This window comes from Schistocerca nitens, chromosome 2, assembly GCF_023898315.1.
Source record: "Schistocerca nitens isolate TAMUIC-IGC-003100 chromosome 2, iqSchNite1.1, whole genome shotgun sequence".
In the NCBI taxonomy this organism is placed as follows: Eukaryota; Metazoa; Arthropoda; class Insecta; order Orthoptera; family Acrididae; genus Schistocerca; species Schistocerca nitens.
In genome coordinates, this window is record NC_064615.1 from 598,567,527 (window position 1) to 598,584,260 (window position 16,734).

The window sequence follows — 16,734 nt, forward strand, 5'->3', positions numbered from 1 at the left end:
TCAAATCGAAATTGAAGAGTTTCTTCATGGGTCACTCCTAGTCTGTTGAGGAGTTCCTTGAAAAATTAAGCTGATTCTTATGTTGTACTGTTGAGTGCCTTTACTTAAACTTATGGCTTGACTTTTTTGGGTTCAAAAACATTGTTTTATCTGTTATTACTTTTATGATGTAATTTCACATAATGACACATTCCATGACCTTGGAGATTAGCTCCTCAATTTGGTTGTACAGAACATGACGTGTAAATAAACAAAACTAAGGAAAGTCAGGGCAGTATAGGCAACATGAGTTCTTACATTATCTTGTTGAAAGGTAATGTCACAGAAAACCTCAAAACCAGGGCACAGTTATTGGTCTTAACACACAAGAAATGGAAGAGCTGCTGTCCAAATTACTGGCTGTATGAATCAGAGGCAATCACTGTGTAGTAAATTGTACTCAACACTATCACGCTAAGTGCTGCACTCATGTGATGATGACAAAAGGAATCTGGCAATATTATTTCTCCTCAGAGCCTCCACACATAGATGATGATGTACTCTGCTCAGGGATGCTGAGATACTGCATGACCCTCGTGAACCTATGGATTCCATATTTGCATCACATTTTGGGATTTTGATCAACAATAGCAGCAATAATGAGACGAGAAACCACAGCTTTGGTAGGCCATGATCTAGTCACTGATGAATTCTGACATGCTTGTACACATTTCTCCTTTTCACACAAGGCATAATATCACAAACAAACAACACTCAATTTCTGAATGACAAACCCACTGCACAATCTTTCCCCATATATAGAATGTAGATGGAGTTACTTCTACTTTGTGCAGCTATTGCTGAAATACTGATCATTTGCATATCCAAGTACATAGCACACTTCATGTCATTCACCATTCTATACATGCAGTCTTTACAGTGTTGCAATTTTAATGACCAGAAGTATACAAAGAGACATAATGGCTGGCTAGACATCTTCAAGAGCAGAAATTCCAGTACTGCGAATTCAGATATATATAGTAAAAATCTACTCCTACTTTTGTACCTACTAGTTTATTTCTTCAGGCTTTTGAAGAGGGGGAGGGGGGGGGGCTAGGTTGGGAAGGTTAAAAAGGAGGGTCAGCTCACTCCGACACTAGTGGACACAAAGTGAAGAGGGAGACCAGACATAGTTTTTCACTTTTACGTGTGTATCAGCAGCACTGGAATTTTGCCTCCTGACCAGTCATTATGACTCATAGTTTTATAATTTTGTCAACTAAATTTTCTTTTTGATAAATTACTTCAACACATGTTTGTTAAACATACGCCATATTCCATGTCCATTACTTTAAGCGACATGTATGCTGATTGAAATAACTTTCCTTCAAGTTCTATAAGCTCAAGTTTGAATACAACTATTACATTTCAAATGGGGACTCACTTGATAAATCAATCTTCTATACATTGATGAATGAAAATATATTTCAGCTTCAACTAAAATGTTTTATTTTATTGATAACAAATTTTATGATCCATGACCATTGTTTCAGGTGACTTTTCTAAGCACAGCCTATCAAATTTTGATCTGTTTACATTCAGTAAAAAGTGTTACTGTCAATCTATAGAGAGCATGTCTTAAATGCAAGTAAATTATCCCATCAAAGTATTGCAAATTTGAATAAAAGTGCTTTTCTGGATGTTTGTGGAAATTTATTATTCACATTGATACCAAGGAACCAAGTTAGAGCAACCACTGTTTAAAGTGAAAAGAAAATTCTCACAAACTTGCATGCACAGTATTTGCTTGGGGAACATCCTTACATTTATCCAGAAAAGACCAAGTTACAACAGAGTCAAGAGTTTCTTGACTTTATGGAGAAGAATAAACTGAAAAGTGGGGAATACATAAAGAGCATGATTAAAAGTTTTTAACTTGGTTCGGAATGGACAGTAGTATCAGTAAATTTTACATGCCACAAAATCATGTTTTCAAGCACTCTACACAAGTCACTTTGGTAAGGATTGCATACTTCAATGTGCATGATTTCTACAAAGTATAGACGAGGGAAAAAAATGGCATGGACGTTAGGATGTAGAGCTTGATGTAGCTCTTTCGTCTCACAGACAAAAACAAAATGTTTTGATTTCACATTCTCTTGCACTTCCAAACTGTGTGTGTAGACTAAAGAAACACAATTAATGTAGCACATGAGATGTATGTTCTCAATTATATGAGACAAGAAGAGTTAATGATTCAGAGACCTGTTTCAATATAAGTGGCATCACACATGGATGGCTGAATGTTACAAACTCTAATTTGTCTAAAGCTCCACTTCTATTGGGAGTTTCAAAATTAAAATCAGAGGTTTTAAGGCTTTTTATCATAGGAATTCTTCCAATCCACTGTGGCATGAGTCAACAAACCAGTGTTTAGTAGTATTAGTTGAAAAACAGTCTTGGTTGCAATTTTAGCTTTTTTATTTATCAAATACACATTTCATCTTATTTAGGCATCTTCAGGCTGATCTTAATTTGGTATTTCTTAGGACGATCCTTTAGACAGTGTAGCTAAAGGGCATCATCATGTACATCAGACCAACATCGCCTTCGTTAACCTCAGTAAATACTTTCTAGATGGATGTGAGTGACCTCCAATACCCGCATAACGTGTACATGTTCACAGGAGCAAATTATATATATTCGATAATTGGCTCTTATGAACGTGTAAGCGTTATGCAGGTCTTGGAGTCACTCACGTCCATCTAGAAAGTACAAGGGCTATCCACAAAGTACATTACGTTTTGGAATTAAAAATAAATAAAGTATTGGAAATTTTTTTTATTATATACAGATCAAAGCCACACTTAAATACTACTTTTCTACATAGTTGCCATTTAAATTAAGGCACTTATCGTAGCGATGCATGAGCTTGGAAATTCCTTCGGCGTAAAATTCGGCCGCCTGCGCCTTCAACCACGTGGTTACCTCTTCTTGAAGCTGTGCGTTGTCATCAAAACGCTGCATAGCCAACCACTTCTTCATTGCTGGGAATAAGTGGAAGTCGCTCAGTGCCAGGTCGGGTCTTCAGCACCGAAACTGACTGAAAACTACTGCTACTCTTCTTTTCTTCCTTCGTCTCTCGTCTTCGTCTCCGTCTTCATCTGACTTCATCTGTCTGGCCCACTGCGTCTCGCGTATTTATTCACTTCAGTTTACTGGAGGTGAACGACTTCACGGTCATTGCCTCGTCTGTCACGTTGAAAAGCTTCTCGAAGAATCTTCTTAACGTCGGTCGTTGGCTTTTGGAATGTAGGTGAGGGCTTTTGATCCCATGTGACGACTGAGAAACACGTGAGCCGGTCATTGCCTCTTCTGTCACATTGAATAGCTTCTCGAAGAATCTTCTTTACGTCGGTCATTGGCTCTTGGGATGTAGGCGAGGGCCTTTGCTCACATACGACAACTGAGAAACACGTGAGCCGGTCGGGCGATGCCCTGACGGCTGAATCGACAGCGCCCGCTTATGTGGAAGTTGCTGACTTCATGGTCATTGTCTCTTCTGTTCTGCTGTTCGGCCCGCTGCTTGCGAGTATGTAACTCTCAAAACTAAACCAAGTTTTTCATTTATATCCTAATTTCTAGTTCACTTTGATTTCACTAATTTATTTACTGAAGTACCACTCAACACGGCAGATGAGGAAACAACTCCCACTTAAAAGATTCAAGAACTTCATGAGTGGCATTTGCCGTGTGGGCCCGGGCGTTGTTGTGAATCAGCAAGATCTTTGAGCCCAACTTTCCCCTGCGCTTGTTTTGTATTGCTCTTCTGAGGTTGTGCAGAGTTCGGCAATACCTTTGAGAGTTTATTGTAGTGCCTCTTTCCAGGAAATCCACAAAAATCACACCTTTTCTGTCCCAAAAGACAGTCGCCACATGGTTGAAGGCGCAGGCGGCCGAATTTTATGACGAAGGAATTTCCAAGCTCGTCCATCGCTACGATAAGTGCCTTAATTTAAATGGCAACTATGTAGAATAGTAGTAGTATTTAAGTGTGGCTTTCATCTGTATATAATTAAAAAAATTTCCAATACTTTATTTATTTTCAATTCCAAAACGTAATGTACTTTGTGGATAGCTCTCGTATTTACTGAGGTTAACGAAGGTGATGTTGGCCTGATGGTCTTATTTCAAGGGTCCTTGTCTTTTACACAGAAATTCCCATGAAAATATTTTGCGGCCCATATTTAAGGGTAACCTCACCTATTATAGCAAACAAAATCCGCCTTAGATTTACAACTCTTCCACATATCAGTAAGAAACACGAGCTGAGGTGACAATGTTTGGCAGTGGATTCTAAAAATATCTGAGTATTACTTTGTCAAAACAAGCCTGCCTTTAATGACTTCATCAAAACAAGCCTGCCTTTAATGCCATTCTCTACTTCAATATGATGAAAAGGCAGTAATAAAATTAATTTTTTAACATTTGGGGCAGAAATAGGGTATAAAATCACAAATATTTTTTTCTGTAATAGTATATGTAGCAGCATTCCATTAGAGACAGGTTTAGCTTCCCTTTGTATCTCTCCTTGCAGCTGACACTTACATAACATGATAAAATAAGTAAAACATGAAAATCAACAAATATTTTATTACATCTGCCTTTCATAAGTTAATTGTCAGCTATTCCATTTTGATGGAAAAATCAAATTAGTCTGGATTCATCATATAATTTCCTTACCTTCAGTTTCTAATACAAGAGTACAGAACATACGATGCTTGTGCATACAACATAAATAATGAACAAACATAAATAATCAACAGTACACAGACTCTACTCCGCTTTGTTGTACGAAGTACTAAAGAATCCTAAATTCACATTGCACAGTGAAAAGCAAAAGCAGTTTCATACACAGACCAAAATTTAAAATGATCAATAGCAATATTTTACATATTTGGCTTCCAAAATCCTGAAACAGAATCTTTCAGAATAAAAAATCTTCACAATGTTAATTACAGACTATATGAAAACAATCTGTCATTATCACAATGCAATTCATGCGTGTAAGATGACAGCTCAAAATTGACTAGTAAATTAATTCTATTGCTGGTTCATGCCCAAAGAAAATCCAAAATGGTTTGGACAGAATTTTCACTTGGTGTAATGAATGTCAGCTTTCTCAAAATTTTGACAAACAGAAGATAATGGCTACAAAAAAGATGAAGAAAAAAGTAATTGCCAATTACACAGATGTAAACTTCTGAAATGTGTCACAATTTTTAAATATTTATGGTTAATACTACAAATCAGTACAAGATAGGACAGATGTGTAAAATCCATAGTAGGAAAGATGAATGGAAGACTTAGATATATTGAAAGAGTTCTGGGGTAGTGTACTGCATATACAAAGAAAACCACCCACAGGACAAAAATAGGATCCATTCTAGAGTACTGCTTCAGCATTTGAAGTCCTTATCAATCAGACATCAAACAAGTTCAAAAATGGGATGCTAAGATCATGGTGGATCTGACAGCTCATATACAACTATAACATTTTGAATTTAAATGTAAATGTCTGGAAAAAAGGCAATGTTGTTCCACAAAAGACTGATGGTTAAATTTAGAGGACCAGCATTTGAGAAGACTGACAGCTCTGCAGCCTTCATCACATATCTTGCATAGGGATCTTGAAAGTAAGATGAGAGAGATTATGGTGCAGAAAGTAAGATAAAAGAGATTATGGTGCACTGCTGTGGATTGCAGTCAGTGATTTTTTCCTCATTCAATATGTAAATGGAATAGGAAAGAAAATGGTAATATTAGTATGAAATACCCTCTGCCACACATTGTACTGTGGTTTGTAGAGTAGAAAAAGGAATTCTGCTATTTTGCTTTGAAGTTTGCTTTGAAGTCTCTCAGTTGAGAGACTGTTAATGAAATTAAGACATAATTCAACAGTAGAATTGACGGTCATTCACTCACATTCTATGGTTAACTGCCAGTAACTCTTCTTACCCAGAAAAAGTAGGTAATTTCCATTATTGATTAATCCACCAATCATCTATTTTCTCTGTTTTTTATCATTTCTAAATATTTCAAACTACAGCAATAAAATACAACCCAAATACATTTTTCAACAAATTTGCACCATGTATAAGTTAGTCTACAGACTGCTTCTGTACCTGTATTTTGTTTTATCAGCAACGGTACCTAATGGTTACTGTCAAGTGCAGTTGCTCTTAAAAATAGCAGTCCATACGAGACAATCAGTAATATCTTTACCTGTAGTTTTTCGTACTTTAGGTACTGGGGCTATGCACCGCTCTGTTTAAAAAAGAATAGCTTGTGTAGTCATAGAATCAAGCAGCACGTCTGCTTTTATGCTACCCAGCTAATTTGCTGCAAATAATAAACTGCAGCTATGATCCTGCAGTCAAATAGTCTATGCACTGGCTAGAATTTTGAATTAATAAAATATACACAAATATAAAATAATTTTCAAATGAATGATCCAATAACAAAGGTTCTATTCCAATATCTGTAACTGATGTAGGTGAAAGAGAATTAAGTTGAATAATATTTATTCAAGAAAGGACATCTTAAATAAATGGGAAGGGGTCCTACGATAATCAGTTAAAATACAGACTGAAAATACCCTTATCAAATGCAGTAAAGTTACATTGTGAGCATTACAAGAACGGTAGCAAAATACCCACATTAAATAGTAATCAAACACCCATGAAAACTAATTTCATATCATGATCACAATACATTAAACATTCACCAGCTCAAAACAGTTCAAAGTTCAAAACGAAGATTCACAGATTAGTGCACACAATACGAAGAGTTACTTATACTCTGTCTATTCTCAGTTCCGTAAACCAAGTGGCAAAAATTAGAGTCTACTCTGGAGCACATTCAGATCCCTTAAAATATAAAGTCCTTTCAAAAGTTAGAGTATTGTAGTGGCTGTCACCACCCAGAAACAATCACCTATACGACTCAACCGTGCACGTTAGTCTGTTTGGGTCTGCCTTCTTTCAGCACTTGACACAAAGTGTCTAGAATCTCTCCCTTGAGTTCTTCCTCATGAAGTCCCAGTCTCCACTTGACTCCCATAGTGTTCCACCACTGTCCAATTCCCATTGGCTGAAGGCCATCCCCACCACAATATATCATTCTTACACACTACAAACATGATCTGACTTATTTTGACCACTTTCTCACACTAAAATAATATATTATAACAACATTTAAACAAAAGAAATATTAAAAACATTTGATTACATTCAGATCATTTGCAATAAGTATAAGTAACAGTTGGTTCATAAATAAATAAAGCAGCGTTCTTGCACAAGTGCTCTTATATTAAATGACGACAGATTGTCGCTAAAAATTGCTTAAACAATTATTTATGCTTGCTTGACAGAATCGTCTTCTGGCACTGTTTTCAACTGTGGTAACCATTAACACATGCAACTGACCACTTTTAAATTAGCACGCTTTCTTTAATATCATTTGCAATCAACATTTAAATACAGTTACTGGCAAAATAGTAACCTGTTCACTAAATAAAAACCCAAGTGTAATAATATGTGAGGTACTGATGCAGTGTTCATTTGTTGTGTAAAGGTGGAGAATATGGTGTTCCAATAAACATTTGCATAATGAAAGAGATATAAAAGACATTGTAAATCAATAAATAAAACAGATACAAATACACAGATTTTAGGAACGATAGCTACAGTGTAATCCTATCATCTGAGATAACGTTTCTTGAAATCGCATGAAGTGATTAAAAGTTGTTAAGTCAGAGGGTCATTGTGAAAATGCGTATTCACTGTGAGATATTAACTTCTGTAATTTTCAAGATGCTGAGACATTATTGTGTCACTGGATGTTCTGAGATCGCAAATGTACTCAAATTTGCATTAATATTTCATATTGAATCTCAAAGAGCTGTAACTCGGTCATCTTTCAAATTGTCTGACACACTGCCATTTCCAAGAGCACATTCTGCACAAAGGCAATGCGAGCATCATCTGTCCAAATTCCTATCTCTGGGATTTACCCATTTCCGGCAACACACTCACTGTCTCTGCACCTGAGCTCGCCCGGGGGCGGTAACCTAACTGGAAGTTGGAACTGCCGCAGTACACCTTGAGCCCAAGAGCCTGCTAGTGTTAAGCCAAACAACAAATTCATCTTACCTTGTACCAATTCTAGGTGGCTGATTAGCTCACATAAATATGCGTAACATTATGTTACATATCCAACGAGCTCTTTCTTTTTTAATCATTATTATGTCTGTCAGGGTGGTAGGAAGAAGCTTTAGAATTTTATGTACCATCAACAAGGTTATGAAAGATGAAACAAAAACCCAGAGTGAAAAACAGGGGCGGAGAAGGATATCAGCAGTGTTCTTTTCAAAGGGACTACTTTAGCATTCACCCTTACTGACTTCGAAAACCAGCAAAAACTTAAACCTGGATTGGCAAATGGTTGTTTGAACCACACTTGCCCCAAATGCAAATCCAGTGTGCTAACCATTGTGCCACTTTATTCGATCAGATTTCTATAAACAAACATACGAGGCTCATACTGGTGATAAAACTGCAGGTCAAAAATTAGTTCCACAACTGGTCAATATTCAAAGCAACAAACTTTTCACCAAAACAATTCTAACTATGAAACTTTCTGGCTGACTAAAACTGTCTTTGGACCGAGACTTGAACTCGGGACCTTTGCCTTCTGCGGGCATGTGCTCTACTGAGAGAGCTACCCAAGCATGACTCACGACCTGTCCTTACAGCTTTACTTCTGCCAGTACCTCATCTCTTAACTTCCACACTGAACACAGTATTTAATCTGCCAGGAAGTTTCATACCGGAGCACACACTGCTGCAGAGTGAAAAATCATTCTGGAGTTATAACTGTAATTAATTTGCACACACTTACTATCTCAGCAAACACAAACATTCTTTCACTGTAATCCACCACCAAATTGGAGACCAACAATAACGATACAGAAACACCGACTGTATTACAAGTCAGTTACCACTGATGGTAACTGCCTGTTCAGATACAACCACACACTTTTACCCTGCCAAATGGATTTCCTGCAAAACATCAGCAGACGCTCTCAAATGCTGAAATTGTTCTTAAGCTGTTTGCTTGACTGGAGCATGTTCAAAAATCTATGCAAGTTAATTAATAAGAAAAATTTCAGAAAGTTCTACATACACCTGAAACTCTGAACTGTTGTTAACTCATCTGCAATTTCACACAATGTGACCTGTGCAAGGTTTTTCTGTGACTGTATGTTATATTTATTGGAACATGTATGCTCCAGGTACATTACTATAACAATGTGATGTTGGATAAGGATACAAACATAATCAGTTGTTGTTGTTGTTGATGATGATGATGATGATGATGATGATAACAACAACAACAACAATAATAATAATAATAATAATAAATATCTAGGATACAGACAAAAAATAGGAATAGATAATACAAATATTAAAGAAGAACTAAAAGAAAAATATAGACAAAGACTAACAAAAATACTGAAAACAGAATTGACAGCAAGAAACAAGACAAAAGCTATAAATACTTATGCCATACCAATATTGACCTACTCATTTGGAGTAGTGAAATGGAGTAACACAGACCTAGAAGCACTCAATACACTTACACGCTCACAATGCCACAAATATAGAATACATCACATACATTCAGCAACAGAAAGATTCACATTAAGCAGAAAGGAAGGAGGAAGGGGATTTATCGATATAAAAAACCTACATTATGGACAGGTAGACAATTTAAGAAAATTCTTTATAGAACGAGCAGAAACTAGCAAAATACACAAAGCAATCACTCATATAAATACATCAGCTACACCACTACAATTTCATAACCACCTCTACAACCCTTTAGACCACATAACATCAACAGATACGAAGAAAGTAAATTGGAAAAAGAAAACACTTCATGGCAAGCACCCGTATCATCTAACACAGCCACACATCGATCAAGACGCATCCAACACATGGCTAAGAAAAGGCAATATATACAGTGAGACAGAAGGATTCATGATTGCAATACAGGATCAAACAATAAACACCAGGTATTACAGCAAGCATATTATTAAAGATCCCAATACCACAACAGATAAATGCAGACTTTGTAAACAACAAATAGAAACAGTAGATCACATCACAAGCGGATGTACAATACTAGCAAATACAGAATACCCCAGAAGACATGACAATGTCGCAAAAATAATACATCAACAGCTTGCCTTACAACATAAACTTTTAAAACAACAAGTTCCTACATACAAGTATGCACCACAAAATGTACTGGAGAATGATGAATACAAATTATACTGGAACAGAACCATTATAACAGATAAAACAACGCCACATAACAAACCTGACATCATACTCACCAATAAAAAGAAGAAATTAACACAACTAATCGAAATATCCATACCCAATACAACAAATATACAAAAGAAAACAGGAGAAAAAATTGAAAAATACATCCAACTGGCTGAGGAAGTCAAGGACATGTGGCATCAGGATAAAGTTGACATCATACCAATTATACTATCAACTACAGGAGTCATACCACACAATATCCACCAGTACATCAATGCAATACAGGTACATCCAAACATATATGTACAACTACAGAAATCCGTAATTATTGATACATGTTCAATTACCCGAAAGTTCCTAAATGCAATATAACACATACCGTACAGTTAATAGGAAGTGACGCTTGATCAAGGTCCGCGTCACTTTCCATTCTCAACCAGACTTAACGTCTGAGAAAGTAAAGAAATAATAATAATAATATAGGTTTCTGCTGTGTCATCTCAAATATTCTGTTTCACTTACTTCGTAAATGTACATGTACTGACATAACTCCCTAAAAATGCAAATGTAAATAAAAACAGTTTTGGTATAAAAAGATTATCTTCTGTGCTTTATTGCCAGTATACTAACCATCAACAGTTATGTGTACATTGTCCGGCATCTTTTCAAAATCTGCAAGTTCCTGAAAACAGAATTGCAACTACTTTATACACAATCTTGACAGACATAACTTTTACCTCATTATGAATACACATGTACATACAGAATTAAGGAAAATAATACATTTAGTAACACTAAATGAACATCCAGGAGTTACATGGAAACTAAATAAAAGAAAATAAGTCTAGTTTACATCTGAATGTAAGTTAGCAGTTTGAAAACTAGCACTGTCATTTTCAATGACTGGGAGTCAATATTTTTTTATGGCAATCAATTCTGCTTAGAAGAAAGTGTATTCCCACCAGGGAGTTAAAAAGTTTGTGTAGTTTTCCTGTGTATAGCAGTTTGGTAAAGGAACTATTGCCAGCAATGTTAATTTGAGCCTCGGAAATAATACCTTCTGAACATTTGCAAAAATCACAATAACAGCAGAAGAATTTGAAAAATACCGATAAGTCACTACAGTAAAACAGAGGACACTGTGAAAAGTGAACGACCACAGAGTGGATATAAGTTACGTATCAAAAAGCTAACTAACTGCTGTGTGCCACATGTCAGTAAACTCAGCAAACAGAGGAGTGTGATCAGTTGATTGAAACATTTTAGAGAACTCATCGCTAGTGAAACGACGAATTTTCATTAAAGCAGCAACCAGCAAGAAATGACTTTTCAAAACACACATCATCAAAAGGGAAACAGAAATGGAAAGCAAGAATTATTATTTTGAACCATTTCTTGGTGAGTGTAACTCACTTGTGAACGTTCCATTTGAACATGAATATTTACATGAATGAGCAGACTCAGTTCACCTCTTTTGGACAATGTCACAACCTCTACATAGAAGAACCACCTTGGTGCCTTCATTCATAAATGGATAATAACACAATATCCCATTCCTGTGCACACAGCTCTACTCCAGTGTATGTTTGTCCTAATCAATGCTGTAGAAAACATATGTAAATGTGTCAAAATTGTCAACTGATATGTGTTTATAGTTTACATGAAGAATTGATAGAATAAGAAGTTGTTGTCCTTATCTTTGCTTGGTTATAATCTTTGGGACCAATTGTGTACTAGAAAATGGGCTCCTAACCCAAAAACTAGGTCATACAACAATAATAATGTTTGTGAAACAAGACAGAAAAGCGTTTCATTTACTCAGTACAGTAATTTTTTGTACTAATTTTAAAAATTTTATAGGCGTTCTGCTGCCTTGGGAGAGTACAATGGAAATTATTTATTTGCAAATAAGCTAATTTACTTAAAATTACTTCATGATACCAATAGCATTACCTCAGTTAATACGGCCCACTCACAAACAATTTCTACTTCAACTAAGAAGTATTACTAATACATCAAATGAACTACAATGAATTATGATTGTTATAACTAACAACTGCTCATGTTAGTACTTCTGTCTTTTACAGATAAACAAATGGACAAAGAAATAAGTAATAACTTAAGCAATAAGAATTATCATGGTAATAAACATCCAATAAAAGCCCAAGAGTTGTTCAGATTAACAGGTGGTGAAGCTCTGTGTGCCACATTTTCCACATAGCTCATTCAGTTTCCACCTATCTTCTGCTAATGACTATATCAAATTTTATTATTCAAATGAGTTCATCTCCTGATTCGTCTGCTACAATCAACTTTTTTCAAGTACTTAGTCATTTCCCCATGATGAATTAAAGGGCACAGTACCAATCTTATTTTAAAGTTATGAATATAATAGAGGGAAACATTCCACGTGGGAAAAATATATCTGAAAACAAAGATGATGTAACTTACCAAGCGAAAGCATTGGCATGTTGATAGACACACAAACACACACACAAAATTCAAGCTTTCGCAACCAGCGGTTGCTTTGTCAGGAAAGAGGGAAGGAGAGGGAAAGACGAAAGGATGTGGGTTTTAAGGGAGAGGGTAAGGAGTCATTCCAATCCCGGGAGTGGAAAGACTTACCTTAGGGGGAGAAAAGGACAGGTATACACTCGCGCGCACACACACACACATATCCATCCGCACATATACAGACACAAGCAGATATTTGTAAAGGCAAACAGTTTGGGCAGAGATGTCAGTCGAGGCGGAAGTACAGAAGCAAAGATGTTGTAGAATGACAGGTGAGGTATGAGCGGCAGCAACTTGAAATTAGCGGAGGTTGAGGCCTCGTGGGTAACGAGAAGAGAGGATATACTGAAGGGCAAGTTCCCATCTCCGGAGTTCTGACAGGTTGGTGTAAGTGGGAAGTGTTCAGATAACCCCGTCGGTGTAACACTGTGCCAAGATGTGCTGGCCATGCACCAAGGCATGTTTAGCTACAGGGTGATCCTCATTACCAACAAACATTGTCTGCCTGTGTCCATTCATGCGAATGGACCGTTTTTTGCTGGTCATTCCCACATAGAAAGCTTCACAGTGTAGGCAGGTCAGTTGGTAAATGACATGGGTGCTTTCACACGTGGCTCTGCCTTTGATCGTGTACACCTTCCAGGTTACAGGACTGGAGTAGGTGGTGGTGGGAGGGTGCATGGGACAGGTTTTACACCGGGGGCAGTTACAAGGGTAGGAGCCAGAGGGTAGGGAAGGTGGTTTGGGGATTTCATAGGGATGAACTAAGAGGTTACGAAGGTTAGGTGGATGGCGGGAAGACACTCTTGGTGGAGTGGGGAGGATTTCATGAAGGATGGATCTCATTTCAGGGCAGGATTTGAGGAAGTCGTATCCCTGCTGGAGAGCCACATTCATAGTCTGATCCAGTCCCGGAAAGTATATCTTTTTTTTTTAGGGTGCAAAACTGCTATGGTCATTAGCGCCCGGTCCGTGACTTAGGAAACAGTAAAAAACGAAAATGGAAACCAGCATAAATGGGAACTAAACTCAAAAAATTGGAGAGACTAAAAGCAGAAGGAAAGCTTAAAAATCCACTACAGAAAGGGGTTGGTTGTCCCCAAAAAAAGCTTCAAATGACTGACGTCATATCACTGGCACTAATAAACTCGAGAACACGATCGGCTGAGCGCGTGTCATCTGCTAAAATGGACGATATATCAGGCGACAGCTGTAGACGGGCGTGTAACAGAGTAAAATAGGGGCACTCAATTAAAAGGTGTCTTACCGTCCACAGCTGAGAGCAGTGGGGACAGAGTGGGGGAGGATCTCCGCTTAAAAGATGTCGATGGCTAAAAAGACAGTGCCCTATCCGAAGTCTAGTTAAAATTACCTCCTCCCGACAACGCGTTCGGGAGGAAGAGGTCCAAGCACAGGGAAGAGCTTTCACGTCCCACAATTTATTACAGGGAAGTGTCGACCAATGTGCATACCATAAAAGAACAAAACGATGACATAAAACGCTCCGTATATCGGTGAAGGGAATCGATCGAATAGCTGGCTGAAGAAAAGAGACTGCAGCCTTGGCCACTATATCGGCCGCCTCATTTCCACAGATACCAACGTGTCCTGGGAGCCAGAGGAACGCCACCGAGACACCCCCCAGGTGGAGCAAGCCCAGACAGTCCTGAATCCGGTGGACCAGAGGGTGGACAGGGTAGAGAGCTTGGAGACTGAGTAGAGATCTGAGAGAATCGGAACGGATAACATACTGTATCCGCTGATGGCAGGGGATGTATTGGACAGCCTGGAGAACAACACAAAGCTCCGCAGTATACACCGAACACTGGTCGGGAAGCCGAAATCGATTTGGGGTGTCGCCAACAATATAGGCACTCCCTACACCTAACGATGTTTTCGAGCCATCAGTGTAAATAAATGTGGCTTCCTTCATTTGTGCACATAGAGCAGCAAATGCCCGATGATAAACAAGTGAAGGGGTACCATCCTTGTGAAATTGACAAAGGTCACGGAGCAGGCAGATCCGGGGACGGAGCCAAGGCGGGGCTGTACCCCAAGTTGTCAAGAAGGTTTTAGGAAAGCGGAAGGAAAGAGAATGGAGCAGTTGACGGAAGCGGACTCCCGGTGGTAGTAGGGAGGAAGGGCGGCCTGCATACCCTACATCCAAGGAGGCGTCGAAAAAAATGTCAAGAGCTGAATTAGCAGGCATGGAAGACAAATGGCTACCATAACGACTCAGAAGGACTGCTCACCAATTGGACAGCGGAGGTTCAGCAGTCTCAGCATAAAGGCTTTCCACAGGGCTGGTGTAAAAAACGCCAGACACTAAACGTAATCCACGGTGGTGGATAGAGTCGAGACGCCGAAGAATAGATGGCCGAGCAGAGGAGTAGACTATGCTTCCATAGTCCAATTTCGAGCGCACTAAGGCGCGATAGAGGCGGAGAAGGACCACTCGGTCCGCTCCCCAGGAGATACCATTCAGGACACGGAGGGTGTTGAGGGATCGCAGACAGTGAGCCGAAAGATAGGAAACGTGGGAGGACCAGCACAGTTTTCTGTCAAACATAAGACCCAAGAATTTATCGACGTCCGAAAACGGAAGGTTGACAGGTCCTAGATGTAAGGAGGGTGGAAGAAACTCCTTACCTCACCAAAAATTAACACAAATGGTCTTACTGGGAGAAAAATGGAAGCCGGTTTCGATGCTCCAAGAGCGGAGGCGATCGAGACATCCTTGAAGACGTCGTTCAAGAAGGCTGGTCCATTGAGAGCTGTAGTAGATCGCAAAATCGTCCAGAAAGAGGGAGCCCGAGACATCAGGAAGGAGACAATCCATAATTGGATTTATGGCAATGGCAAACAGTATAACACTTAGCATGGAGCCCTGGGGTACCCCGTTTTCTTGGGAGAAAGTACGGGAGAGAGTAGTGTTCACCGCACTCTAAATGTGCACTTTGCCATAAATTCGCGAAGAAAAATGGGCAGCCGACCTCGAAAGCCCCAAGAGAACAGTGTGCGGAGGATGCCTGTCCTCCAACAGGTATCGTATGCTCTCTCCATATCAAAAAATATTGCTACTGTTTGGCGTTTCCGGAGAAAATTGTTCATGATATACGTGGAGAGAGCAACAAGATGGTCAACTGCAGAACGATGCTTTCGGAAACCGCATTGGGCAGGTGTTAAAAGACTGCGGGACTCCAGCCACCAAGCTAAATGGCAATTCACCATACGTTCCAAAACCTTACATACACTACTCGTGAGAGAAATGGGGTGATAGCTAGAGGGGAGATGTTTGTCCTTTCCAGGTTTCAGAACAGGAATGACGATAGCTTCCCGTCATTGTCTGGGAAAAGTACTGTCGGTCCAAATTCGATTACAAAGGCGAAGGAGGTAATGCAGACTATGGGTTGATAAATGCAGCAACATTTGGATGTGGATACCATCCGGTCCTGGGGCAGAGGAGCGAGAAAAAGAGAGTGCATGTTGGAGTTCCCGCATGGAGAAAACAGTATTATAGCTTTTGCGATTTTGAGAGGAGAAAGCAAGAGGTTGCACTACCGCTGCACGTTTCTTCGGGAGAAATGCTTGCGGGTAATTTGAAGAGCTCGAAATCTCAGCAAAGTGTTGACCCAATGAGTTAGAAATTGCGACGGGGTGCACTAACGTATCATGCACGACACTGAGCCCAGAGACCGGGGAGAAACTAGGCGCGCCAGATAACCGTCGAATCAGACTCCAAACTTCCGAGGAGGGAGTGACGATGTTAAATGAGCTAGTAAAGAATTTACAGCTTGCCTTCTTGCTATCGCGGATGACGCGACGGCATCGCGCACGGAACTGCTTA

General features: G+C 38.9%; 1 protein-coding gene across 3 annotated transcripts in view; it reads right to left on the minus strand.

Moving 5' to 3' along the window:
- The window catches only part of LOC126236671 (thialysine N-epsilon-acetyltransferase-like), a 58,984-nt gene that overhangs the window by 27,668 nt on the left and 14,582 nt on the right, over positions 1 to 16,734 (minus strand). For all 3 annotated transcript variants that reach the window (XM_049946155.1, XM_049946156.1, XM_049946157.1), the window contains exon 3: positions 11,004 to 11,055. In XM_049946155.1, coding sequence (XP_049802112.1) covers positions 11,004 to 11,055 — 52 coding nt within the window. The remainder of the gene's footprint in view (positions 1 to 11,003; positions 11,056 to 16,734) is intronic.